This window comes from Mus caroli, unplaced genomic scaffold, assembly GCF_978045245.1.
Source record: "Mus caroli unplaced genomic scaffold, Mus_caroli_1 scaffold_17, whole genome shotgun sequence".
Taxonomy (NCBI): Eukaryota; Metazoa; Chordata; class Mammalia; order Rodentia; family Muridae; genus Mus; species Mus caroli.
The window spans coordinates 42,672,583-42,699,475 of NW_028227272.1; the positions used below are offsets into that span (position 1 = coordinate 42,672,583).

General features: G+C 43.1%; 1 protein-coding gene across 1 annotated transcript; it reads right to left on the reverse strand.

Annotated features, from left to right (window-relative positions):
* Positions 1–6,770: 6,770 nt before the first annotated feature.
* On the reverse strand, positions 6,771–20,373 carry Tagln3 (transgelin 3). The gene is made up of 4 exons (XM_021185196.3): positions 19,659–20,373; positions 18,465–18,639; positions 8,471–8,573; positions 6,771–7,258 (listed from the first exon to the last, which is right to left on the reverse strand). The coding sequence occupies exons 1-4, from the start codon at positions 19,836–19,838 to the stop codon at positions 7,117–7,119; spliced, it is 600 nt and encodes a 199-aa protein (XP_021040855.1). The 5' UTR covers positions 19,839–20,373; the 3' UTR covers positions 6,771–7,116.
* Positions 20,374–26,893: the final 6,520 nt, after the last annotated feature.

The following is a 26,893-nucleotide window of genomic DNA, read 5'->3' on the forward strand; positions in this document are numbered from 1 at the left end:
ATCTGGTACAACCACTCTGGAAATCAGTCTGGTGGTTCCTTAGAAAATTGGACATAGTACTACCGGAAGATCCAGCAATTCCTCTCCTGGGCATATACCCAGAAGATGTTCCAACTGGTAAGAAGGACACATGCTCCACTATGTTCATCGCAGCCTTATTTATAATAGCCAGAAGCTGGAAAGAACCCAGTAGGTTTTCAATGATAATGTGTTCAGTAGGTTCCATGTGGAAGATCTCTTCATGATGAAAGGATTAGCTTCTTCATCTGATCTTGCTGGGACATGCCACAGGTCACATGCATGCTAACTACATATCTGTGCTCTCTAACACTAAGGAAGCTTAGTTATGGGCAGGATGTCACTAAAGGGAACATACTACCAAGAGATCATGAGGATGGAGAAATTCAAGAGACACTGCATTTTTGCTCAAGACTGCAAAAGTTTTGATACTTTGAGACTATGTTATATAGGCTCAGAACCAAAGAGCGCTTTGATTTTACTAAGTTATAAATCAGTTAACCATATTTCACATAAGCTCTCTCACTTAAAATATTCACTAGGAACCATAATCTAAACACAATCATGCTAACACAAGTAAATTGTGTGTGTAGCTTATCCCGGAGGGTAGAATGAGTCATCCATCAACCTCAAATGACTAAACCATTTTACAAAACTGTAAGGCAATAGGTACAAAGTGGATAGTAGAATCAGGTGTGCCTTCCAAGGAGAATTAACTCAGATATTCATCTGTCGCAGGATATACTACAGGTCATTTTTAGCTGATCTTGTGCCAAAGAAAAGACTAATGTTAAAAATATCCAATTCTCGTTCTTTTGTTTGTTGCACATGCTAGGGCAGTCCTGTATTGATGTGAAAAATTCTTATTTGTACAATTAACAGCCTGTTGGCATCACAGAGAAAGCCTGAGCACTATAGATTTAAAAATCCCACTCACCGATCTTTTCACTTGTGGTTTTAGTGGCCACAGGAGAGGTATTACTGAGGACACTTGAGGTTTGCAGAATGACTTTTTGAGTTTACTCTCCTATAATCACTACCACTTACAAGTATAAAGGATGCATACCATGCTAAGTGTAAGTTTACAATTTAAGAGGGGAGAAAGATTGCTCTTTTAAAACAAAAGCCTTGAAGCTCATTCTAGTGGTACCAGCCTGTATCACAGCTACTCAGAAACCTGAAGGACAGGGCCTCCAAGCTTAAGGCCTTACTGGACTTCAGAGGAAGTCCAAGGTTATTGTGGGCAACTGAGTGTAACTCTTGTCTCAAAATAAAAATTAAAACGACGGCTTTGGATATAGTTCACAGTAGAGCACTTGCTTTGCATGCGAGAGACCTCGGCACCGCAAGCCAAGAGTTTATCAGGCAGAGTGCCTATCATAGTGGATGTCCTAGTGCCGGGATGAGACACAGGAGAGCATTTAATTGGGTTTGGCTTACAGTTTAAAAGGTTTAGTCCATCATCATCATGGTGGGAAGCATGGTAGCACAGAGGCAGAAATGGTGTGGAGAAGTAGCTGAGAGCTACATCCTGATCCAAGAGAGCAAGCTTGCCAAGGCCTTGTGAAACCTCAAAGCCCATCCATCCCCACTGACATCCTTCTCCCAACAAGCCCACTCTTCCTAATCCTTTCCAATACTGGCACTCCTTAGTGACCAAGCATTCATACCTATGAGCCTGTGGGAGCTGTTCTTATTCAAACCACCATGGTGGTGCCATAGGCCTGTAATTTCAGGACTTGGTAGATGGATGAAAGCAAAAAGATCTACAGTTCAAGTTTGACCTAGGCAAACTGAGAACTTGTTTCAAAAAAGCAAAACCAAGGATAAAATAAATAATAAAAGGCTTTGAATACACATTTTGAAGTCTAGTCAAACAGTTGTTCTTTCAAACCGAAATGAATACGTGGTCTTCTAAGAACTGAAGTCTATCATTTCAACTGTCTCCTAATGCGTGGGAGCAAAGAATCTTGGGTAAGGGATAAAGTGACCTTTGCTCTGTTGATCGTTTGCACAGTATGAAGGCTCTGTGAAAGAGGACCCAGAATCTACAGCATTTCAGAAGTTGAACTTGGTTCATATAATAGGAAAATCAGCCTCAAAATATCCAAGGGAAGCAAATATACAACCCATACAAGTGATGCTATCGTTTCTTGAAAACAACAACAACAAAAAAATATGGCCATACTATATACCTTAGTCTTTATGCTTTACAGTAACCATGACAACAAAAGAGCTGAAGTCAGCAGAAGGATTTCAGTCTCGAGGACTAAATTAACAGTTTCACTGATTTGAGACCATGACAATTAAATGTATGAACAATAGCACTGATTATTTGATGTCACCAAAGCTTTCTATGGATGGTAACTGAAGTGGTAGAATGTAGCAGGCAAATAGGATGAGAAACCTTGTGCACAATGAACGAACTCTTTATTTCCATTGACATTAGCCAGCTTCAGGCACCTCTTGTTGGTAGATGGGGTGACTTGAGAGAGAACCCCAGCCTGGTTTGTCATCCTGACACTCCATTTTTGTTTTCATTCATCTTTCTCCCTGACTTACCAACACAACAAGAAACCTTCCCACTACAGACTCATTCAGCCTATAGATGACACCAGCTGTTAGCAAATCATTCTGTTTCTGCAATCTAGAAGAGCTTTGACTATGGCCCTCAGTTGAGAAGTTGACTTATAAAGCTCAGAGTCATGGCATGATTCTATGATAGACATAATGAAAAATCACAATGAAAAATGTTGTGTTGCATATGTATGTATATGTTATACATTATGTGTATGATGTATATATGTATATATGTATATATATATATATATATATATATATATATATATATATATATATCATGCTGTGCGTCAACCAGGCTTATGGAGCAAATGCCAGTAGAATTTGAATTTTAAAAACCAACTAATGTGGACTGGAATGGTAGAGTATTTGCCTAGCACAGAGAAAATTCCAGATTAGACTTTTCAGCTAATACAGATACAGGGAGTAACACAAAACTTTAATCCCAGCATTGTACAGGTGTAGGCCTGAGGAAGGAAGATCAGAAGTTCCAGGTCAACCTCACCTACATAGTGAGTTCCAGGCCAGGCTGGTCTACATAAGACCCTGCCTCAAAAAACCAAATCCTAAATAATTGAAAGCAAGTTACTTTTCTACTTTGCTTTAAGATCCTGACTTTTAATCCTCCCTTGTCAAAATCCAAAATGAAATGAAACCTAAGCATAGGAATCACAAGTATTTGACAAATTTTAGCTCTATGCTTAAGTCCACCCAGAAAGGATTGTCTTTGGGGCCACAGCACTTTTCCCATTCTGTCAGACCTACTCTGCCCAGGCAGATGGGGGAGAATAGTAATGACGGCCTAACCATTGTGGGGATGAGAATCCAATAGGGGGGCTTTCTCTGTGCCAGGCAAACACTCTACCAGATACACTCATCTCCAGCCCAAGTTAATTTCTCTCTCTCTCTCTTTGTAAGTCCTAATTCTACCAGCGTTTATGCCAGAAGCCTAGTTAGAATGCAGCATGACGCAGTATACACTTCATTGACATGTGTGTAGGTCTCCCATAGAATCATGCAGAGGACTCTCAGCCTTGACGCATCTTAAAAATACATTGTTAGGCTAGTTCCCTACTATGTAATATAATCTCTGTCTCTTTTCCATGTCTTTATTTACTCATTTACTGATACTAGTACAGATTAATGTATATTTACTTTATAGCTTAGGTTTTAATCCAATTTCTTTTGTAGCTCAAACAGTATCAGTGTGAGCCCACCCCCCTCTCATATCCTTGCTGTGCTTTGGAATATTAAATTACCCTCACAAAGTGAGTTTGACTTACTGAATTTATACTTTCCAAACAATTTCTTAAAATGTAGTCTAAATTTATTACATGTATGTGCTGTGGTGAGGCACACCTGTCACAGTGTGGTATGGTGTGGTATGGTGTGGAGTGTGTGTGTGTGTCTTGAGGCAAGCCTGGGGAATTGGTTCTCTCAAATGCTTTCACCTGATGGGCCATCTAACTGGTACTCCCCAAAGTTTTTTTAAACTTTTCTTCCAAATAAGACCTTTCTTTGCATTTCTCCCCCTATGCCACACCTGCATTGTAGTAGTTCTAGAATTTTGTTTACTTTGTCACCTTGTTAGTACTTTCATATTTTAACAAGAATCGATTTTTTTTTTTTGTCTAGGTCAATGGTTCTGAACCAGCAAATCAAACAACCTTTTCCACAGGGGTCACATTTCAGATATCCTGCATATCAGATATTTACATTATAATTCATAACATCTGGAAAATTACACTAACCAAGTAGCAATGAAAATAAATTTATGGTTGGGGTTGCCACACCATAAGGGAATACATTAACAGTTCACAGTATTAGAAAGGGTGAGAACCATTGATCTAGATAGAGAATTCTGTGTCGCACATATTACTTTATGTTCCTAAGGTTATGCTGAGAACTCGAAAGATGAACATGATTCTTTTTTTTTTTTCTGATATGCAATAGCTTTTACTCTTTAAAAGCTCTGCGCTGGAGAGATAGTTGTTTCCCAGAGCCTATGTTTGTAGAGGTGGGTGTGGGAGTACAGATGTGATCCTAGGACTGGGAAGGCAAGAACCTCATGATTCCTGATGCTCGCTGGCTAGCCAGCCCAGCCTACTTGATGACTTCAAGACTGGTTAAAAATCTTCTTTTATACCTGAGGGATCCCTCTGGCCTACACATGCATGCACATGCTTTAAGACTTTTCTCCTTTCAGTGGTCAAACATTCTACTGCAATGCTACCCATGAAGGGCTCTATGTGTCTCCATCTCCCAACCCCTGCCTGGCATTTATAATTCTTTTAAAACAGATCTTATCTAGGGCAAAAAAAAAAAATCCTGTGGTAAAGCCTTAACATTATTTCTTCAAAAATTTCTCTCCAACATGCCCACGGTGCACAGACATTCCAGTAGGCAAAACATCTGTACACAAAATAAATGAATTGATTACATTTGCTTCCCTAATTGACTTTTCTCCCTTCTGAGATTCTAAGTCCATGACTATTATGTGTTATTTTTTAATATTTATTTCATATTACCATCTCTTCATAAATCTTTATGAGGTGCATTTTCTTGGTATTCTAATTGACTAGGTTGTTTTTGGCATCCAGCCTAGCACGCCTTATTTCATTCATTTTATTTTTCTTCATTTCTGTGATGGAGGGTTTCTTTCCTTCTTCATGATGGATGACTGCTTTTTGTTTCCAGTGTTTTCTCCTTGCCACTCTTGGCATGCTTACTTCTCTTATCCTAAATGATTCTCCATACAAAGTAGTGCTGCTTATATTCCCTAGAGGGTCTCTGCTTCCTTCTGTTCACTGCTCCCTGAGGTCAGATAGCACCTTGACTGTGAGAACAAATTCAAAGGAGCAGAGCATTTTCTCTCCACGGGTTCCAGGATGCCAGGCTTTCTTCCAACCGCCCCGCCCTAATGGAGGGTCTTTCCCATGCCTTCTACATCCACGGGCACACAGGGACCAAACTACCCTCCTCTCTAGGAATTCTCTCCTAGGTGTCTTTCACTTTGGAGGACCCTGCAGCTTCCCTCCTTTCTCATCTGGCAACTCCAAGGTAGGGTTTGTCACATTCAGATGAAACAATAAATAATTCTGCAGCAGCCATGAAAGGATCACCTGTGTACCAAGAGGCTCCCTAGGTAGATAAGAAGGATCACATAGAAGTCTCTGGCATACCCCAAAACTATAAAGAACTGTTTGAAAAACTATCACCTAAATACTTAGCATGGTAATATTATATAGTCTCATTTATTGTTTTCCTTTTCAAATTAGTTCATGATTCATTATACAAATGAAGATCCTTCATGTCTCTCTCTCTCTTTTGCTTTTTTTTTTTTTTTTTGGTTTTTCCAGACAGGGTTTCTCTGTGTAGCCCTGGCTGTCCTGGAACTCAGAAATCCGCCTGCCCCTGCCTCCCGAGTGCTGGGATTAAAGGTGTGCATCACCACGCCCGGCTCATGTCTCTTACTAACTATATTTTTAAAGAGTAAGATGAATTGATAGGGTCTGAATTCACTTTCCGTGTTAATTTTTCATTCCATTAAAAAATATCTTGGGAAGTCATTCATGTTGGGCAGATCTCAATCTTGAGCAATCTTCGAGAATATTAGGGTGTTGGTTCCTCTAAGCAACGTGTAGAGAGCAATGCCACATTCTGTCTCATTCCTAGCTAATGAGGGGGGATTGTATAAATATCAGAATAGATCTGAGATCCATCCTAGATGAGGAAAACTCATGCAAGAAAAGCAAAAACCTGCGTGTTTTTAAACCATTTGAGAAAACCATCCTTCCACCCATCCATCCATCTAACCGTTATTTCCTGGGTATTTTGCATGGCTATACAAACGTTCATGATATTTTGTCTTGCTTCCAAGGTCTAACATTATAAGTATAAAGTAGGTACTCTAAGAAATAGGTATAGGACAAGGCAGTGTTTGTAAATTTCTAACTTTAAGATCTCTAGTGGGAAAAACTATATCTAGATTTCCTGTTGAAATTACTAAACTCAACCTGATTAACTTTGCAATTGTTTCCTCATAGTTGATCCACTGACTACTGTTTGTGTTAATCTCACCTTGTCTATGCACTCTTGAGTGAAAAAGGAAAAAAAAAAAAACCATTTCAATCTGCTAAGTCTCTGACAGAGAATGAAGTTACACTCTGGAACACAGACTAATTTGTTTATTAGGATAGGTTCTGTGAGTCAAGGAGAGAAACTTTTTGTCAAATAAATAAATAAATAAATAAATAATCAAACAAACCAAGACCTTAGGGCACAGGAGGTCAGAGAGGAAAGGGAGTCTTTGCATAGTTCTAAAGGAACAGAAGGTGGCAGCAGTAGGCAGCAGTAGGCAGCGTGGAGTCTGAGCAGAAATGCAGCACTTGCAAGGACAGGGGACAGAAGGCTTCAAGAAAGAGGAGAAGGTAAGCAGGTGACTACTTATTTCTTTGTCACGGGCTGTGGTGCGGAACATCCGTCCTCTCTACCAGGGGGCACTCACTATACAGCATCTTACATGATCTGCCTGGGCATCCCGTACCCTGTCATGCCCGCCTGGGAGGCACCCTTGTTGCTGCCCATCTGCAGGCCTATGACATTCTGTCCCTGGCGAAGTTGCTCCTCTGAAAATCCTCTCCGATTCTGCTGGGCTTTCCTGGACGGAAAGAGGGAGATGGGATTAGGTCATGTGACCATTTCAAATCCTTCTCAAGACGGTTACCCAGGCTCTATCTGAGACAATCAAACACTCGAGTCCTGACCTACAACGCTACCTTAAGCCATGGGCCACCATGAGCTATGGCTGATAAGTACATATAACTTTCCTATCCCTTAGGAACCAAGATGAGTCTGAGAATTTCTTACAAAAAGAAAGAAAGAGAGGGGGAGGGGGAAGGGGAGGAGAATCCATGAATCCATGGCTGGCTGCCCTTCTGGAAAACTTTCCCTCAGCTTCACTCTTTCCCTTCAGCTTCCCCTTTAGGCTACTTCAGCCTTCATTCTCAGGAACCTCTTCTCACAAAGCTAACTCCTCTTGCACAACATGTCATAGGTCCCATTCCACCCTTCCCATACAAGACCAAGGATTAATCTCTAGTGTGCTGTCCAATCAATTTAGGAATTTTCAAGGGACAATTTATATTTCCTCATCAGAGAATGCCAAACTTTGGTAAAGAGCTGAATTGTAAATAACTTTGGAACATGGTGGATCGTTTAAATAATTCTGAGACTAAGACCAGGAATTTGATGAGCTTCCCAGAAGATTTTAGGTCAAGGTAATACAAAGGACATAGGCTAGATCCTTCTATACTTCTGCTGGATGAGAAAAAAGAAACATTAGAAAGACGACTAAAGTGAATTATCCAGTAGCTGCTAATAGCACCCCTTTCATCTGCCACCAAAGTCTTCAGTTTGCACATCTCTGTCTCTGTTCTCACAGCCAAAAAAGATCACTTAAGAAAAAGGTTCTAAAAGGCCCTTTCAGGACTGAAATAATCACATAATTCATCACTCAGACCAGGACTCTTTTGAGAGGCAAAGAGGAAGCCATTAGTCAACTTGCTGGGTAATAGTTATAAACTGAGATGGTACTTGGCAGAGGGACATACTTAATCTTCATTAGGTGCATCAAAGAAAATTAAAAAGATAAAAGAAGGAAAGGAACAAGGGAGAGGGGATGCAGGGAACTACAGGAAAACTCAAGAACCTCTGCTTCAGTAGGGTGTTGTCTGGAACGGCAGCATCAGCCTTCCTTGCTCAGTGGGCCTTGTGGTGGTACTTCTTTGTTTACTTCTGTGTAGACAGCATCTGGTAGCTAAGGGGTCAGGCCCTCTCACTGCCCTTCTATGAGAGGCAGGGAATGACTTACCTGTGAAACCAGGATGGCTCTCCCCGGTAGCAGCCATCATCCTTGGTAACTGCAACACTGCCCAAGGCCATCAGAGTCCTCTGCACAGCTGCCATGTCCTTCCCTGGAATTCAGTTAAGAGATGAAAGCCAAGTCTGTCAGGGACAGGAATTTTGGAAGGAGGAGCTGTAACAGAGGCTATGGATGAGTACAATCAAGAGAGAATCACTAACTCTCCCAGAGTGGCCCCGGTGTAAAGCCCTTCCCCAACCTTGTTAATTATTGTATTTACACCATAGGGCCCTTCTCATTCGAGTGTATGTGTAATAAACACTCCAAAGGTTTACAGCTCACATACAGCTCCATCTCTGGCCTTGGCCTGGCTCTCATGGCTTCAGCAAGCTATGTGATGTGATCTGATCAGGAGGTCCTGCGCGATGGACCCTGCAGAAGAGCGCTTTCCTCATGAGTGGCCAGCGAATGGGAAACTGCACAGATTGGTTGTTTATAGTCATTTGGCTTCAGACCCCAGGGGGCTTTACTCTTTTATTCTATCTGGGTTAACAGGGTTTAAAAATCACCCATGTTCATCAACTTGAGTATGCACGTGGCACTCTGGTCCACAGGCAAACGGAGAAAGCAAATCACCACAGAGAGCACTCAAGACACAAGTGACAGCCCTCTATTACGTGATGCATGAAAGGAACTAATGGAGACGATAAATCACTGGCCCGTGTGAGAGAGCGAACAGAACGGGTGGTGGTGGTAGTGGTGATGGGGTAGGCATGCATAAAGAGTGGGGACATGGTCATAAGATTGCCCACAGTGAAGGCAGTTGAGCCTTCAAATCAGCCATCTCCTTCTATCTTCTCTCCTGTCTTTTTCAGATAACTGGTAGTCTCAAACTTAGAGAAGGTGCTACCTGCGTGAGTAGGCTACAACTTAGAAGCAGATCAAAGTCTGAGATGTGTACAAAGCAGGAATGGAGGGCTGCAAATACTGAAAGGCATTGTGGGGGATGGGGGGAGAGAAAGAGAGAGACAGAGACAGAGAAATAGAGAGAGGCTAGTGGGAGCCTGAGAAAGGTTAAGAGCCAAATTCAAAGGCTCTCATCAGACCCAGTGAGCCATCTGTGGTCTCAGCATGCTTCCTCCAGCTCAGCCACTGGGGAATACAGATTTACAGCAGAAAGGCAGACAGAGTGAGAGAATGTAGCATAAACTGTAATGAAATCAACAATTACAGCCTTCAAGGAAGTTCTGTTCAGGATGTTCATGAATTCTGAGAAGACAGGGAAGGCTGTCCTTCCCCCATGAGCCCCACCCCAACCCCCAGCCCCATAGTTCAGCACTCACTACCGGGTGATAGCCTGCAGTTTGTGCAGGTGAGGATGGCTAATAGGACTGGGAAAGGTGCTGTCAGTGGAGATTTTCTCAGACTCAGAGAACTGCTGGGGTGCTGGAGTTTCCATAGGAGCTGGAAAGGGACTGATACGAGAAACACTAAGAACTTGGAGAAGAAATGCAGACATAACTATTAGAACAAGTTTTCTCTTCCAGAGATGAAACACCTTTCTGCAACTTGTCAACATATAACAGGCTGCTTTTTAAAATGAACTTGTAGTAATGGCATTCAAAAAGACATCGTGGGTGTGCTCTTACACGGTGAGCTATTAAAGAGAACCTAGAAGAAAATGAATAAGTACAGGAAGTCTTAGCTAGAATCTGCCAATCAGCTCAGCTTTCACACAGAGCAGGAGGAATACAATTTTGATAGCAGAAAGGAGTGGGTCTGACGTGTACAGGATCTGGGGCAATGTGGAAGGACACTTAGCAAGCCACCCATAAACATTGCCTTGAAGAAAGAGATGAAACATAAGTTTTGTTCTACCATAGTGCAGGCCTCCTTCACAAATAGCTGGCTATTATGAGCACATATAAACTCAGAAAGAACTGAGCTTCAGGCAAGGGTTGGAGATCCAGGAACCTAGAAACACAAGTTCAACACCACCCACGCTCCTGTCAGCACAGCAGACCTGGAAGTGTCTGTACAACTGAGTTAGACACATTGGAGGGAAGGAGGTGTTATCTGACAAGAACAAACTAGAAAGTTTGTTTTCTAAAGAAAGGTTTCAAAGCAAGAGATTTAATGTAAATTATGGGCTAGATGCCTTAATCACATGTGATCTTAACATTATAGAGTGGAGATCAACCCTCTCCAACTGTAGACAATGGGACTAATTCAAGGAGATTTGCTAGCACCCTCAAAAGCACACAGCAAATAAACCAGAGCCCAGCTCAGGCTTCTGTTGGACAGTCACTCCACTTCACTGCCACCCCCATAGCCCTGCCCCTTGCAAAATGGGTATGGAACCACGTTCCTTGGCAGGAACCAGTGATCAGAGATAACCAAAGGAGTAAGGCCATTAGGAACACAGGGAATCTAAGTCTGGGCACTGATCTTGGGTACCATTCAATTAAGGACACTAACCTTACAACCAAATGGTTCTAAGTCATTGGATATTTTTGTCTGAAGTAATTTTGCTATGTCTTCAATTAAAGAACTTAAATGAAAATATTTGGAGTCTACATGCTAATCAAGTTAATCAGGAAGATTATATATGATTCAGTAAGTAGAAATTGTCTGTTGTAGACAGCTCACAGCTGGTTCATTTTCTCATCATGTCTGGTGTGTCTTCTGATAGAGACTTTTGTGAAGAATTCCAGAATTCTTGGACTGATTAGATGAGAAAGAGAGTCCTTGTCCAAACTGGCCTCTTTCCAGATTAGAAATGGAGATCAAATGAGTCATGTTAGATAGAAGGGCAAGTGGCAGGAATCAGGGCCACTTATAGAACCTGATTCCTGTAAGACGGCATCAAGTATGTAAATATGGTTAGAAATAGTGAGATCAAGAATGATCTGTATAGTGTGCTGGGTATAAAATAACAAGAGCTAAACTGCTGTATCATGACCAATCATCTGCCTTCTTATGCAAGTGTAAAAAATGGCCATTACAGCTTGATTCAAAGCACATTTCTGAGCTTTGTTGTCTATTTATGGTAGTGGGCAGAGTGGGGGCACCTCTCCAAATTTAGTATACAAATATTGATGTTTTTTCCTATGAAAAATTGATTTGGAAAGTCTTAAGAGTCTACACTGCAATAAGCTAAGCTGGTAAATAATCTATAGGTGATTCAAACCATCAGTCTGAGAAACACACTTTAACTGGTGACTCCCAGCTAGCCTGACTATCAGAATGACCTAAGCATTCTAAATATCCAGATTCTGGGGTAATCTCCCATGACAACCCTTACATACAGATGGACATGGAAGCCTCACTCTGAACTTTTTAGTCCTATTTTTTTTTAAAAATAAAAACATAATAATGTCTGACATGTGCTAAGAATTATACAAAATTTGTTAAGTACTAACTCCTTCCTTTGGAGACATCTTCCACAAAATCAAGTGAATAAAGCTGATCACTAGAAGCACTTTGATTCAAGCTGGAAGTCTGCCTGCATAGAAGCACTTTGCTTCCTTAGAGCCATGCTGGACACTTTGGCAAATGCTTGTGACTCTTCAAGTACTTCTGCTCAATACTGTTCTCCCAAGAAAATAAAGACATATAATCCAATGCTGATCATTTTCCAAATGCAAGCATAGAATGAAGGGGACAGTCCTGGTGATGACCTAAGAGTATGCCATTGGCTGTGAAAAGGAAACTGATGCAGGAGGAAGAAGCCAAGCTTGTACAAACACGCCGTCTGGATTCTTCTATTTCTTTATCACAATAAGTTAATATCAGACTTGAGGGTTTAAAAAACTAAAGAGCTAATAGAATCTGAACAGGCCACCCACTAGGTCATGCCAACTATGTGACATCTTAGAAAGGGAAAAACCAGGGAGACAGTAGGAAGAGCAATGATCACTGGGGAAGATGATGGAAAAGGATGAAGGGATGGTCCACAGAAGATTATTAAGGTAGGGATCATAGGCAGCATGATGCTATACACATTTGTCCAAACTCATAGACTGTACATCAGCATGGATGAGCCCTATTGTAGAGTGTGGGCCTTCAGTTATGAGCAATCCATCAGTCAAGACTTAGGAATCATAATGCCTGTACCACCCACATGGCCAGGATGATATGGGGAGGTTATGTGAGCATCAGGGCATGTAGGTGGTATCTGTAACTTCCTCTTAATTGTATCGCCAACCCAAATTGAACAACGATCTCTTAAGAAAAAGGAGTTGACTGGATGATTGACAGCTTGGGTTGTGTCATCCAGCAAGCCTTTTCAGTGTCAGGCAGTGGTGGGCACGTAAATGCAACAATGAGGAGTCATTGTTGCCCTGTTCTCTCTCCTTAGCTACCCCCTTCTTTGTTTCTACTTAAAGCAGGACTCACACTGTAGCCCAAACAGACCTTGAACTTATGAAGATCCACCTGCTTCAGCCTCCTAAGTGCATACCCACTATGTACTGTAATGCTGTATTATCACAAAAAGGAATAGCATCTCCAAAATAGCCATAAACCCCAAACTACTAAGTCTTAAAGAATAGAGCTGAGAGCTCTGCCTTGTAATGTCCCAACTCTGAAAAAGCATTAGTACTTATAAAATTTGAGTTTTACATAAAGACACTCTAGTGAGGAGTTTATTCTCTTAAATTTACACTCAAGATTCCTATGCACACCTTACATAGGTCTGCATGGGCTCCTTTGTGTATATACCATAGCTGTCAATTTAGTATCTTTATGGGACTCCTGACTGGAAGAATGAGTGGGTCTCTGACTCTTGTGCCTGCTTTTTGAGACCCTTTTCTTCCTGTTGGGTTTTCATGTCGAACTTCAGTATGAAAGTTTTTCCTTCATCTTAGTATAGTTTATTTTGCCATGTTCAGTTGTTAGGTCTTAGAAGCCTATGGTTTCCTAGTGAGAGACCAGAAAGGGAGTAGATCTGGAGGGGAAGAAAGGTGGGAAGAAACTAGGAGTGGAGGGAAAGGAAACTACAATTGGAATATATTGTATGAGAGAAGACTCTATTGTCAATAAAAAGGAAGGAAGAAATAAGAGGATAGAGGGATGAACAGGGGTAATGGAGAAGTCACTTTAGTTGAAAAAGTAATGGAACACTAAAAGTCAGTCTAAAATTATTTGTTTCATGATTACTATTTTTCATTGGTTTCAACCCAGTCTGGAACTCTTACAAGGTGTTTTTTTTTTTTTAAATATATACGCCACGGAGAAAGCAAACTGTAAAAGAAAAATAATTTCCCATCTCCTTGAGAAAATATTGCTACAGTCCAGGGAGAAATGTCAGAAGGTAGACTGAGTGTTCTCTCTGGGTTTTATGGGTTTTTGTTGCTTGCCTTCTGGCCCGAGGGAAGAGAAATTGTAAGGTAGTGGCTCTCAAGGTGGGGCTCCCAGGCCCGCCGAAGCAGTGTCACCTACAGATCGGTAAGATATACAAACTCTTGGGCCTTGTTGTAGACTTAACATGTCAGACATGTGCCTGTCAGTCATACCACATGCCTGTGATGCATGCTGGAGTTTGACAGTCACTGCAAAAGGAGAAGCTCACAAAATACAGTTGCCAGCTGCCCTTCAGAGTAAAGGCAGCTGAGGATGCTGCATTGGGAGAGGCACGTGTGGAGGAGCAGGCACTTGTGATAGCCCTGCCGGTACCTTGCAGCATCCCCCAAATCATCTCAGGCTAGGTGAAATGTGCCTTCGGTGCCTGCCGTTGAGGCAAAGCACACATAGTGACACCTCTTGAGTGGCTCTACACTTCCCTGTAAACAACACCTTCTAGATTCCCAGGATCAGCAGACAAGAGCAGACATCAGCAAACCATGCATCCATTAGCCTCCATCACTGCAACTGTTGAGAAGAAGAATTGGGTTGATTGCTCTTTGAGTCCTGTCTGCTCTGGCATTGAAGAATTCGGAACATTTGACACTGAGTGGTTCTGCAAAGAGGCCCAAAAGGTCACTGCTGATGAGCTTATGGTGGCAGGAGAAAAGTCAGAATTGATTAGGCAACTAGGAGTCATATATTGGGCAGCAGACTGAATGTGGTGGCTCCATATAATCCTTCTAGGGGTTGGGCGTGTCAGATCAACGCACAGAGGAGAACCCAGGCAGCTGAACGCCGTAAACAGAGTCACACAACTAGGATGCACTGGAAAGAGTTTCAATACATCTACTCTAAAACCCATGCTATTATCATTCTACCAAGGTCTCCTGGGTCTGAAATTGGCAATGCAATGTATCAGAGGGAAAGATGACAAAGTCAATGAGTGGAAACGTCAATAAAGTCTCCTGTATGAATGGCTGAGAAAGTGAAGATCATCCAGGCAACCCTATCAGCTCCTAAGTATGGCTATTAATCAAGTCCATTGTTTTACGAGGAATCTGTGCCTTTCCAGTCCCTGCCCCTTCTATTAGTTTTAGAAAGGGCAGGCCAGGGACAATACTTACAGTACAACTTAGCAGACGCCATCTGAGCATCTCTGATACATCACCTCCTTTGTTCTCCCAATCAATTCTTTGAAATGGATTTTATTATCCCCATTTGATGCAGGGGAAATTCAAGGCTTAGACATTTTAACTGATAAGTGATAGTTAGCACACAGGTTTGATCCAGGCTCCCTATTTTCTGCCTTGGGAGCCTGCTCTCCACTGCACCACCCAAGATACTTGCTGCAGGTTTTCTGACCAAACCTCAGACCAGAATACTCACTTTCTCTCATGTGGTTTCTTCCTCTTACACACATGCACATGTAAATCATTGTTGCTCCCTTTCTCCAGTCTCTCCTTTAGTATTCATAGCCAAGATGCTGCAGGCTTGCCTGGAGTGTTCTGTCCTCTGAGTCAGCTGATTCAGCCCCACCCCTGCCCTTTATAGGCATCTGTGACAAATGTAAAAGGAACCTGCCGGATCACTTACTTTTTTCTCCTCAGAGGAACACTTTTCCACTTCCCTTCCCTCTTTTTCAATGGTCCTTGCCTTTCCCTAACACCCCTAATGACGGTCACTCTGGCCCTTCCCCAAAAGCCTTTTGTCTGAGTTGATCGTCTGTGTCTATGATCAAGCTGTCACATGGGTTTCTTTTAGAAGAATCTTGTATCCTTATTCCCTCCAGGTCTCTTCCAAACAATGTATTGGGTGATGGGTGCTTCTGGGGCCCTGCCTACATGAGTAATTGAAGCTCAAACGAGAAGGCATTTGGCAAACCTGGGTCTCTGCCGCTTTACTGGTCAGCAATACAGAAGCAGCTTGGAAAGGCACTGGACAACAGTGGGCAAACAGAGCCATACTTAGGAAGCGCATGCCAAGCAAAGGAAATGGGGTACTGAGAGCAGCCAAGCATAAAGTACCTGCAGAGGAGAAAGAGCAATGTCTAGGAAAGGGGGTGGGGACTTACAGCAACCACAGTCACCTGCCCGCAAATGTGGTGCAGGGAATCCTGAATTAGCAGGAGTAACTGAAATGGGAGGGCAGGATTGCATCCCCAGTCGGGGAGTAGAGTTGTAGAGAGAATGTGATGAGCTATGTAAATGGCTAGTCTGATGACTGATATCTACGGGACGGGACGTAGAGTGTATGCATCCTTACACAGACCTGTCACCTAAACACATGCCAGCCCTGCTCTGTGATTACAGTTTAGTCATCCTCTAATACAAACAGCTGCTGCAGGAGGGACCAGAGCCACACATGCTCAGTCCACAATCTATGCCACCAATGCCATCTCCACCCACTTCTCTGTGCAAAGCAACCTGCTTTCTGCTCCTACACTCTGCAGCACAGTAAACAGTTCTAGCCTGGGCTTCAGACAAAGGTCCTGGGAAACATCAAGTCTAAGCCAGCTTCTTCAATCTCAGCTCCCCACCCCCACTCCAGAGGCTTCCAGGAAGTCATTTTGGACACTCATGTCTGCTTCCCTGTTCTTAGGTCTCTGGCCCATCCCTACATTTTGTTCACCTAGTGTTTTTGTGACCTGCCAATCCCAGCACCTTTAGAAAAAGTCTCCTTATTTCCTTGAAAGCCCTGTCCTTCTGCACTGGGGACGGGGCAGGGTACAGAGAAGGATGACTTTTATCGTCTGTCTTGCTCTTTTGATCTAGAAGCATTATCATATTCAGAGAGATATCTCAGGCTGCTCCAGTCATATTTATGTACCATAGCTTTCTTCTTCCTCCAGGAGGACCTAACACACAGGCTCTGGCAGGTGTGTAGAGCTCCATAGAGTTTGTTCCCCCCCCCCCATAGCTTAAAGCTCCACTCCATGGTGTTTGGGTAACCAGGAAAGGGAGCAAAGCTGGCCCTTCAGTGATGTAGATGGGAAGGCAACCTCTAGACCCCATCCCCACACACCTCCAGCATCCTGCCTCTTACATACTCCCTGCATTAGACTGCTCACCCTCTCATTTGCTCTAACACCCTATTGGTTTCCCATAGCTTTGATTCCTCCTCCTCCTCCATCCTCCTCTGCCTCCCTGGCATCAACAGTTAGTCACTGCTGTGACTCAACAGCTCATCCATGGTATAGATGAAGAAAGCTAAGGCCCCTGGCCAAAGAACGCTGTGGCCTGTCGAGCACCCTCTTGTGCTTTGGCACTAGGGCCTAGGGTGGAGTCTCAGGTCTGAGAGGTTATGAGCTTTCTGGCAGACACGCATAACCACGGGCAGGCAGGTGTCACTATCTGTGGAATGGGGAGGTTGAAAATATTTCCTTCATAGGTCAGTGAGAAGAACTGTGTGACCCTGTCCAGAAAAGCTCTTACCTCTGGGCTGCTCGTGATGGAGAAGATCAGGGAAGAGAAACTGTTACTATCTGTGGAGAACCACCATAATTTTGACCTGGAAACCAAGCCTCAATCAGGACATCTCATGAAGAATTAGAGGAAGGTATCTATGAGGACTTAATGCCGTGGCTAGCATTTCAGATACTGGAGTTTCTGAGTAATAAATACAAGATCAATTCCCTGGCCTCTTCAGGTCAGAACTACTTACCCATCGAAGATGCATAAAACTCTCTGTGAATAGAGTCTTGAGGTAATGACCCTTAGAATACCCACACCTTGATCAAAGTTGCATTTCTCCACTGTCACTGTCAGCAGAGCCATTTGGGTCACCATCCAGGAGATCCTGTTGGTTGCACTGCGATGACAGCCAGTGACAATGAGCATGTCAGTCAATCTGTCAGTTAGACAGTTAGTCTCTTTGTGCCTCAGGCAGGCCTACTCGTGGCTATATGAATTAATATGCACATTATCACTAAAAGGGACTTGAAGTCTTATGACTATTGGTCACTCAAATCCTTCAGCAATATCTTCATTCCACGGCGTTTTCCCCAACAGTGGTGGATTGCTATCTATATATGTCCAGAGATGAGATCCAATCTAAGTAGCTTTGTGAGAGTCTTCTCACTGAGTCAATTCACAAATGCGAGTGAAAAGTCATTTAGTAGTCTCCCTGAGCAGACTACTCATCTAGAAGATACAGTCACCATGCTCTAGATAATTGTTTAACAGAAAGATGGAGTGCTGCTTTTTTCCCTCAGATTGAATGACAGAGGAGCACCAGATGGCTTTGTCTGTAAGCCCCAGTGATGGTGAGTCAGGAGAGCACTCGCTCACTCCTGCCTCCTTCCTCTTCCACTAAGTGTGATTTGTGATGGAAGGCCGACTAGAGGAAAAGACATGTGTGTAGCCAGTTCCCTTCTTCTCTGTGGACACTTCCACTACACAGTTAGCCACTACTTGGCTGAGGTTCTTGCCCTAGCCTCAATATGTGTCCTTCTGTACAACAGGACCCCTACCCAGAAAGCATCACAAACAGGAAGGCCAGCACTGTTCCTGGGATGACAGCTGAGAACACACTTCCCCTCCCCCAAGCAGCACAGGGAAGCCCTGTGTAAGTGGCTTTTGCAAATAGAGGACAGAGAGAAGAAGAGGTAATGGGACAAGAGTCCAGGGGAGACAGACCTAAAGACAGGAGGGCAGTTTACCTTCCCAGAGATCCACTGTTTGAAAAATGTCAGTGGTCCTGACACCATAGACCTCGGCAGCTTTCAGAAACTGAGAGATTTGTTCCATCTGCTTAAATGCCATCTTTGACTCTGAGATCTTGGGGATGGGTTCTTGTCCTGGTGGATATAAACTGTTTATCAGCTTGCACAGGACCTAAAAAGGGAGTGTGGGGGACAGAGGGTTAGTGTGTTTCCCTTTGCAATAAATCAATAAATGTCACAGGTCAGAAGTGAGTGGTGCATCTACACACACGCGCACACACACACACACACACACACACACCACAGAAGACCCCCAGGGAGCCCATTCACAGACAGTAGCTGATCACAATCTTGCAGCCGGAACCTAGTTCCCTCCTTGAAAATCCTCTATGATGAGGACATGATCTCCCATTCTTAATGGAGGATGCGTTGGAGGCTCACGGGGAAACGGGAGGATTATAATCTGCTCTCTGGGATCTGCTGTCTTCACTAACTCATCCTATCTAAGTTTGTGATGCCTCAAAGAACTGAATTGGGTCTTCTCACAGACTCTTAGAAGCCAAGCCCTACGATGCCCAACAAATAGGTGGGATAGCAGTTATGTAACAGTAAATCACAGCTTGCCAGAAAAGATGGGCTTCTTTGACTTAGCTCAGCTGTCCTCCTGGAACCCAAACACACAGTATCTGGGCAGAACGGCACTTATCACATAAGGATTCCCTTCCTGTTCAGGGGAACTCATCTGCTCAAGAGATCCTGAGCACCTCCAAGGGATACAGCTTCCCTGGAGGATGACAAGTTGGCTAGCCTGACCCCCTTCCTTTGTTTCACCGTGTAACCAGCTGGTTCCCTTGGGGGTAAGAACAGCCCAAGAAGGCTGAGGAGATCACACAGCAGCAGCGCTTAGCCCTACTCTGAATGGAAACATCAAAAGGGCTCCAGTTTTGCTTACAGCTCAGAAGGAAGCTTGAGTCTCAGATAGGTGGAGAATACTCTAAACTAGCTAGGGAATTGTGCAGAGAGCCCTCAGAATTACAGCCAGCCCTGGAGAAATAAAGGCATGCTCATCTCTCCCGGTGAGACCCAGACCTTGGCAACAGGGGATCTCCCGGGGCCTCACATGGAAAGAAAAGGCCCTAGCAGGGTTTCCCTGCCCAGCGCCCCAACAACCAATATCCTTGCCCGCCTTACCGTCCCGTCCATCAACCATTTCTGAAAATGGGCCCTGCCCGGGGGCGGGTGCTCTATATCCTCAGCACACTGCAGGATGATCCAGTCCACCAGCTTGTTCTCCAGGTCCGCGTCATACTTCTGCTCAATCTTCTCCTGCACCTCTCGGCTTAAGCCATAGCTCGGACCCCTGTTAGCCATCTCTGGAAGAGAAGAGAGGACACGCGCGGCATCCACACAATAGCAGCCACAGGAGCCCCCGGGTTTCCTGAGAACCCGGCTGGGATGTGGCAGGGAGGCCGAACCCAGCAGCAGCAAAGCGGGCAGAAAGCCGGGCGTGGTTTAAAATCAAGGAGCCAATGAAGCCAATGGGGTTTCACCTACAAACGGGAAAGAAAAGCGCAGCCACGCGCCGTGGACTCTAGAATAAAGCCCTGGCCGGCCCACGGGGGGCTGGAACCCCCCTTTCTCAGTCCTGCCTGTCAGGCAGACCGGATGATGTACATGGACTCACTCGTGAGGCTTAGCCCCCAGACAGACGGTGGGGGGTGGGCGATGATTGCTTGCTTCCGCTCTCAGCAGCACTTTGCTAGAGATGCCCAGAGCAGGTAATTAACAGGCGGGAGAAAGGATGTCTCAACATTCGGCCGCGAATGGTGCAGGAGATTGGAAGCAAGGCGCCCTGGATTTGATTTTCTCACGGCTAAGGAGGGTCAAACCAGGGCTGTTGCTAAGAGCCCTCCAAAACCAGCCCTCTCCTAGACAGGCCAGACCGCCTGCCTCCCACTGGGAGCTTCTTTCTCTGCCTCACAATCCTTTCTTCTCCTCTGGGAAACCCAGCATTGTATCTGAGGCCCCACACAGCTGCCTGAGGGGACTTGGGCCTCTGGGAGGGTCCATTCTGCTAAGTGCCCATCTGCCAGGAATAGCCAAACCACTTTAACCTTGCACTGAAGGGACAGTTGTTACAGGACAGGATGGGGTCGGGGTGGGGGTGACACTGGAAGCTGCAACCATTTACTTAAGCTGTCAAGGCAGTTCCATCCAGAAACTTCCAACCCATAGAAAACCTCTGGGCTTGGTTTGGCTCTATTCAAGGGATACGTCTTATAAATGTTACTTTAAAATAAAATATATAAGACAAATTTTCTAATTACACAGAAGACTGTCCGTACCCTAAAAGTTTTGGTAGGTTGTATTCAGTGCACAGATATTCATGCAAGCAAAACGTTCATGAATATAAAATAAATATTTAAAATTAGTATTTTTTTAAAAGGTGAAAAAGTCTTAGAATCAGCAAGTAAACTGAGGCTGGAACGTCAGACTGGCTCCAGGTAATAAAACACTGCTTTGCAAGGGTTTGAGGTTAGTTTTCAGTAATTTTAAGGGTCAGTTTGTAAATTCTGTCATCTTTAGTTATTGGGTTACATAAGTAAATTATGTGACAAAGATGAAGTATCCAAAATGAATTGTTCTTTATTTTTGTTACACTTCCGAATAATTTATATTCTTGAAGATATTTGTATTCAAGTCTCTACAGAAGATAAACACTGTATAATTATATGGTCCTGGACTTTCTTCGCCACATTGCTTTCAGAGATGCCACAGCGAAAGTTTGAAACTGGTCCTGATGAGAATCCATATCCCAAGGATGGTGACAAGTGCCAGCAGGAAAAAGCCAGTTGTTAAGCACTTACCAGCCTCACACTAATTTGCCATGCAAGAGAATTCGAATATTTTTCAGGAGAAAGAAAACCACCAGATCATCACTGGATAAAAGGCAAGAGACTTACTCATCTGACTGATGTAGCTGAATTAATAGTGGTGCTACTTATTGCAGAAGAACTCACAGGTAGGGTGGTATACAAAGGACAGAGATAATAAAAGTTGGTCCTGCTACTGTCTGAGATCATTGGGCAACCGTTTTAGAAGTCTGGCGCTCAGGAGAATCATCTAATGGGTAGAAACTTGAGTCATCTGCTTGGTAGGTAGGAGTTAAAACCATAAACCTGGCTGATGTTACTCATGGAAGTAACATGAAAAGACCATCAAGGCCAGAACTAAAGGAAAATTAACATTACAAGTTGGGAGGGGGTGGGGGTGGGGCAGGGCGGAGACCCTGAGGAATTCAGGCACCAAGTCCGAGCTGTTTGGGGATAAATAAATGATGCCATAAAAACAAGTTCAAACTCAAAAGTGCTTTAAAGAAAGAGATTGGAGTATCAGCAGAGGATTTCAAGGCAGTAAATTCTATCAATAATGCACAGGCAAAGCACGGGTCATGGCAGGGAACATAGGAACCAACCTCCTGGAGTAAGAGGGATGGGGCCGAGTCAAGGACTGCAAAGAGATGTTGAAGGCTATGAATGAAGACCCAGTGAGTTTCATTAATTGATTGAAGAAAGCAAACCTCTCAGTAAACCCCTGAATATACCAGTATAAACAAGGTAAAATGTGAAATAACATGTTCCCTAATATATATATTTACTTTAGAAACTTGCCTGCATTTTTCTAGATGTAGTCTCTATATTCTATTTTTGTCATAACTCAAGAAACTCTAGTTCCTGGGATTGAACACCATTTTTTGGTCTCCTCTGGCACTTAAAAGCATGTGGGCACATGAATTCATGAAGATGCACACACATAAACATAAAACATATTTCTTCTGTTTTAAAAAAAGAGATCTTCAAAAGAGTCAGTTGGCCCTCCATATATGAAGATTCCACATTGAGGATCCAAATTACATATATATGTGTGTGTGTGTGTGTGTGTGTAAAATAAAAAAAAAAAAAAAAAGCAAGACAAAAAATCCAAACCCAACCAAATACAACCCAAAAACATAAACAAAAAGCAAAACAAAATACCCTTGTCTGGACCTGGCATAGCAGTGCAGTTCATGCCTGTAATTTCAAAATTAGAAGGTTGAAGCAGGCCAGGCAGTGGTGGTGCATCCCTTAAATCCCAGCACTTGGGAGGCAGGGGCAGGCGGATTTCTGAGTTTGAGGCCAGCCTGGTCTACAGAGTGAGTTCCAGGACAGCCAGGACTACACAGAGAAACCCTGTCTCAGAAAACAAACAAACAAGAAGATTGAAGCAGGACCATGAGTTCAAGACCATCCTGGAAAAAAAAAAAATAAAGGTGAGAGAGGTATTATGCTTTGAAAATGTAATTTTTCCTTATTGTCCCCTAAGAAATACAGCATATGACATATTTATTATTGTCTTTGCATTGTATTAGTCTAAGTACTCTGGAAATGATGGCGTGTTCTAGGTGCTGGGCTTGGGCTTTAAGCAAATACTACTCTGCTTTACATGAGGAACTACAGCCTTCCGTAATTTTGATAGTCTCAGTGGTTGATGGAGCGAGCTCTGAAATAACAAGCAATGGCTATATTTAATATTCACTCGCTCTTTTTTCTTCTAGATAATGAGTATTTGCTCTCTCTTTTTTTTTCTTTTGTTTTGCTTTAAGACAGGGTTTCTCTGTGTAGCCTTGATTATCCTAGAACTCACTCTGTCAACCAGGCTGGCCTTGACCTCAGAGATCCACCTGCCTCTGCCTCCCAAGTGCTGGGATTACAGGCGAGCACCACACACTTTTCCAGCTGTTCCAAATCCAGTGACCATTAGGCATACTCACTTTAGGGAATGGTTACACTCTTTTAGCTCTATCATCATGCTTTATAAAACTCAGCCATGCTCAGAGCTCTTTCTGCTTTAGATTTTTTTTTTTTTAAATTGGCTGCTTAGAGACTTGCATACCCTAAAAATACAAAACTGGAAACCATAATATGGTCAAATGACCAGTCTGACTAGAAAAAAAGCCCAAGTAATAGGAAACAACAACAACCAAAAAATCTACAAAAATATCACTGAGTCATTGAGTTTTGTGTTGGCCATCTACACTGGGCACGGGGCCTATATCTAAGCGTGGCTTATTCACCCAGAGTGATTTCATTGGAGAACACTAAATTTCCCTTTCCATCAGTTGTCAGTTGGAGCCAGCTTCTTGGTTAGGGATGCGAACTCCTGTCCACTCCCACTCCAACCCTGTCAGCGCTGAGACTGTGTGTGGCTTGAACCTGTGTAGGCCCCGTGCATGCTACCACTGTCTCTGTGAGTTCTTACATAAGTCAATCCTATTTTGTCTAAAGACACTGTTTCCTTGGTGTTATTTATCACTTCTTGCTGTTACAGTCTTTCTACCTCCTCTCCAAATAGTACCCAGAAGGGAAGGTGAAGACGCCCATTTAGGACTAGCTGTCCCAAAATCTCTGTGCATTGCCCAGTTGTGGGTCTCTGAGTTAGTTCCTATCTGCTCTAATGATGGCTGAGCACTTACCAATGGGAATAGTGGAATGTCACTTTATTGCTGTTCCTTTAGCAGAACAGTAGTTTGATTTTCCCATAGGCCTATGGCCATTCTAGTCTCAGGCCCTTGGCCTTTCACTACTTCAGTAGCACAGACCCTAGTCATTTGGGGCGAAAGCTTTGGACACCAGCTCAGTCTCTCTGTGTTCAATGCATTGTTGTGAGCAGTAGGATCCTACCATGGATTTGTGGTATAGCCTTGGCAATCAATAGACTGAGTTGTTTAAGGGCTTCCATGAGGCCCCTTTGGCCAAAAGTTCAATTAGATGTAACTGGAAGTTTCACTTGATGGTGAAAATATCAATTTGATTTCATTTGAATTCTGTGATGTTAACTCCTGCCAAAGTAAATAAGGTTTTCCTTTTGTTAACACAAACAAAAAACTGGGGGGGGGGGGCAGGGAAAGTGGAGGCACTGAACATCTGCATAAACATGAGAAACACCAGCCCAACTTGGGATCTTCCTGTTTGGAAGTGAAATGTCCTTTGGCTTTAAAAGCCTGACCACTTCCTTGCTACCCTTTTCCTTCCTATAGCATTGTGGGTTGGCGACCATCAGTTCCGCACTGGACTATGTCCCATGCATTAGTCAAGAATCAGAAAGCCAACACCTCCGGCACATCACTGCTCTGCATGTCTTGTGCTTCTTTAGTAGTTCTATCTATTATGTAGGTTTACTAGTTCTATGTAGGTTTACTAGTTCTATCTATTATGTAGGTTTGTGCCATTTCGAGACTTGGAAGTAAGGCACAAAGCGCAAGACTGCTGTTACAGATTTAGTACATGTGCTGGGATGTAGCTAAGCCCCACTTTGTACTTTAAAGTTGTAAACTGCACCAACACATGCTGTGGCTCTCTCACCTTATGGGATGCAGCCCCGAGCTCCAATTCCTGCCAAGTTAGAGTTTTCTGGGGTTAAAGTGCATTGAGGTGGGAGAGTCAGCATTGTCAATGCAACATAGCAGGACACTTTAACCCCCAAAACTCTAATGGGCAGGAATTTCATCACCTTCACTTTCCAATACTTTTCATGTTTAGTAATATCTAGCCAAAGGGGTCCCCAAATAGTTCCATTCTAGCTCAAAGTAACAAAGCCAACAGGATTCACTCCCTCGCACCCCTGCTTTTCTCTGGGATAAGGGATAGTCATGGTTAGTTTAATTTTAAGTCTATCAGAGGCCCTGGAGATCACCTCAGACATGCAGGCTTGTGAGAATGCACAGGACTCACCATACAGTTCTTTCACTACTGATTTATTAGAGTGAACGGATCCAAAGCAGAGTGAGCAAAGGAAAAAGGCACATGGGGTGAAGCCCAGGGAAACTGGGGTAAGCTTCCAAGAATCCACACTGGAGTCACACAGGCCAATTAAACTGGGTCTCCAGTAAAGAGCTCTAACAGCTCATGTGATACCATCCACAAGAAAGCTTGCTAAGAGTCGGTGCCAAGGGGTTTACTGGACTACTCAGAGGTAGTCTCTGCTCCACACTATATCAACACTCTGGGCACCTGGGAAGAAAGTGGGGTTCAGCATAAGTCAGTGTTTGCAGAGAGTTGATGCAAGCACAGTGAGCTTCTATGCTCAGTTCTGGCCATAGTGGGAGTCCCTGAGACCCACGTTCCCAGACAAAAGCCAACTCATAAGGTACGTTTCTCAGGATAATCTGCCAACCAGCTGCAACACTTTCCTACACAAAAATTTTATTGCCCTTTTCTTCATTGGCTGTAAATACTGTTTTTTAAACTGTCCTTTCAACCAGGTTTATTGTCTGCTGACTCTCATTTATGCGATAAAAATTAAGTCTTCGACACATACTCATTTTATGAGTTATGTTGGCATGTTAACATAGATATAATCAATGAGGGCTAAAGTCTAGCCAAAATTAATAAGTAAAAAGCAAACCACAATTTAATATAAAGGCTAATATATATTAATACCTCAGTAGTTATTAAAAACCATGCCTTATACTAGTATTTCATGTTTCCTTACTGACTCTACCCTTCTGCCACTTAAACTAAAATGGTACCTACCCATCTATTTGCACTTAAGCCAGTCTAATCATATTCCCCAAAGCAGGGTTAATGCAGAAAGATCATCTTCCTCTTTAGTCTGACCAACCACTATATAAAAACACTACATCGTTAGATGGATACCATTTAACTATAGAGCATGTTTGCAGGAAAATGGTGGAACTGAGATTATGTAAAGAGAAACAGATTAGACATGCAAAGTGTTTTCTCTCATATGTAGAATATAGATTTAACTACACATATATTGCATGGCTGGTGAAAGACTGCAGAGAAGGCTCTGAAGGACATTAGGGGAGCAGGGGAGGGGAGGGGAGGGAGCGGTATCTGTTTTCTCTTATGTAGAGACATGGCTTGGAAGCAGAAGGGGACTGAGGGGAGAATGGGTGTAGGGGGAAGCAGAGAGTGAGACACAGCAGAGCGACAAGATCTGTGAGGTACAACGATATAATGAAGTTAAGTGTTGGACATGATATCACCCATTATTTTACATATAAACTTAAAAACATAAAAAGTCTGGAAGACTCCCATAAGACTGACAGACAACTCAAAATTTTCAAGTATCTTTTACATCACAATAAAACGTAACCTTTAAAAAAACAGTAAGTTTTAGTTTTAAATATAGCATAGCACCCTCATTTTTCCAACTTTATTATGCTTCAGACATTTTTAGAATCTTCATATTTACTTGAATAAACATCTTCCTTTATTTTGTGAACTACATTTTAAAATCAGAATTTTACAAACTTCCATATATAATGGTACCAGACAAAACCCAAAATATTCAAGCTTTATTGTAGAAAGGAACACAACTATAGCTGGCACAGCTAAAGTGTACGTAAGAAAGGCAAACATCTC

Coding starts and splice junctions, on each gene's coding strand:
- Tagln3 (XM_021185196.3), bottom strand. CDS start 19,838: ATGGCTAACAGGGGTCCGAGCTATGGCTTAAGCCGAGAGGTGCAGGAG. Junction 8,574..18,464: donor AACAGTGGATCTCTGGGAAG/GTAAACTGCCCT, acceptor ACTGAATTCCAG/GGAAGGACATGGCAGCTGTG. Junction 7,259..8,470: donor GAGCCATCCTGGTTTCACAG/GTAAGTCATTCC, acceptor CTTTCCGTCCAG/GAAAGCCCAGCAGAATCGGA.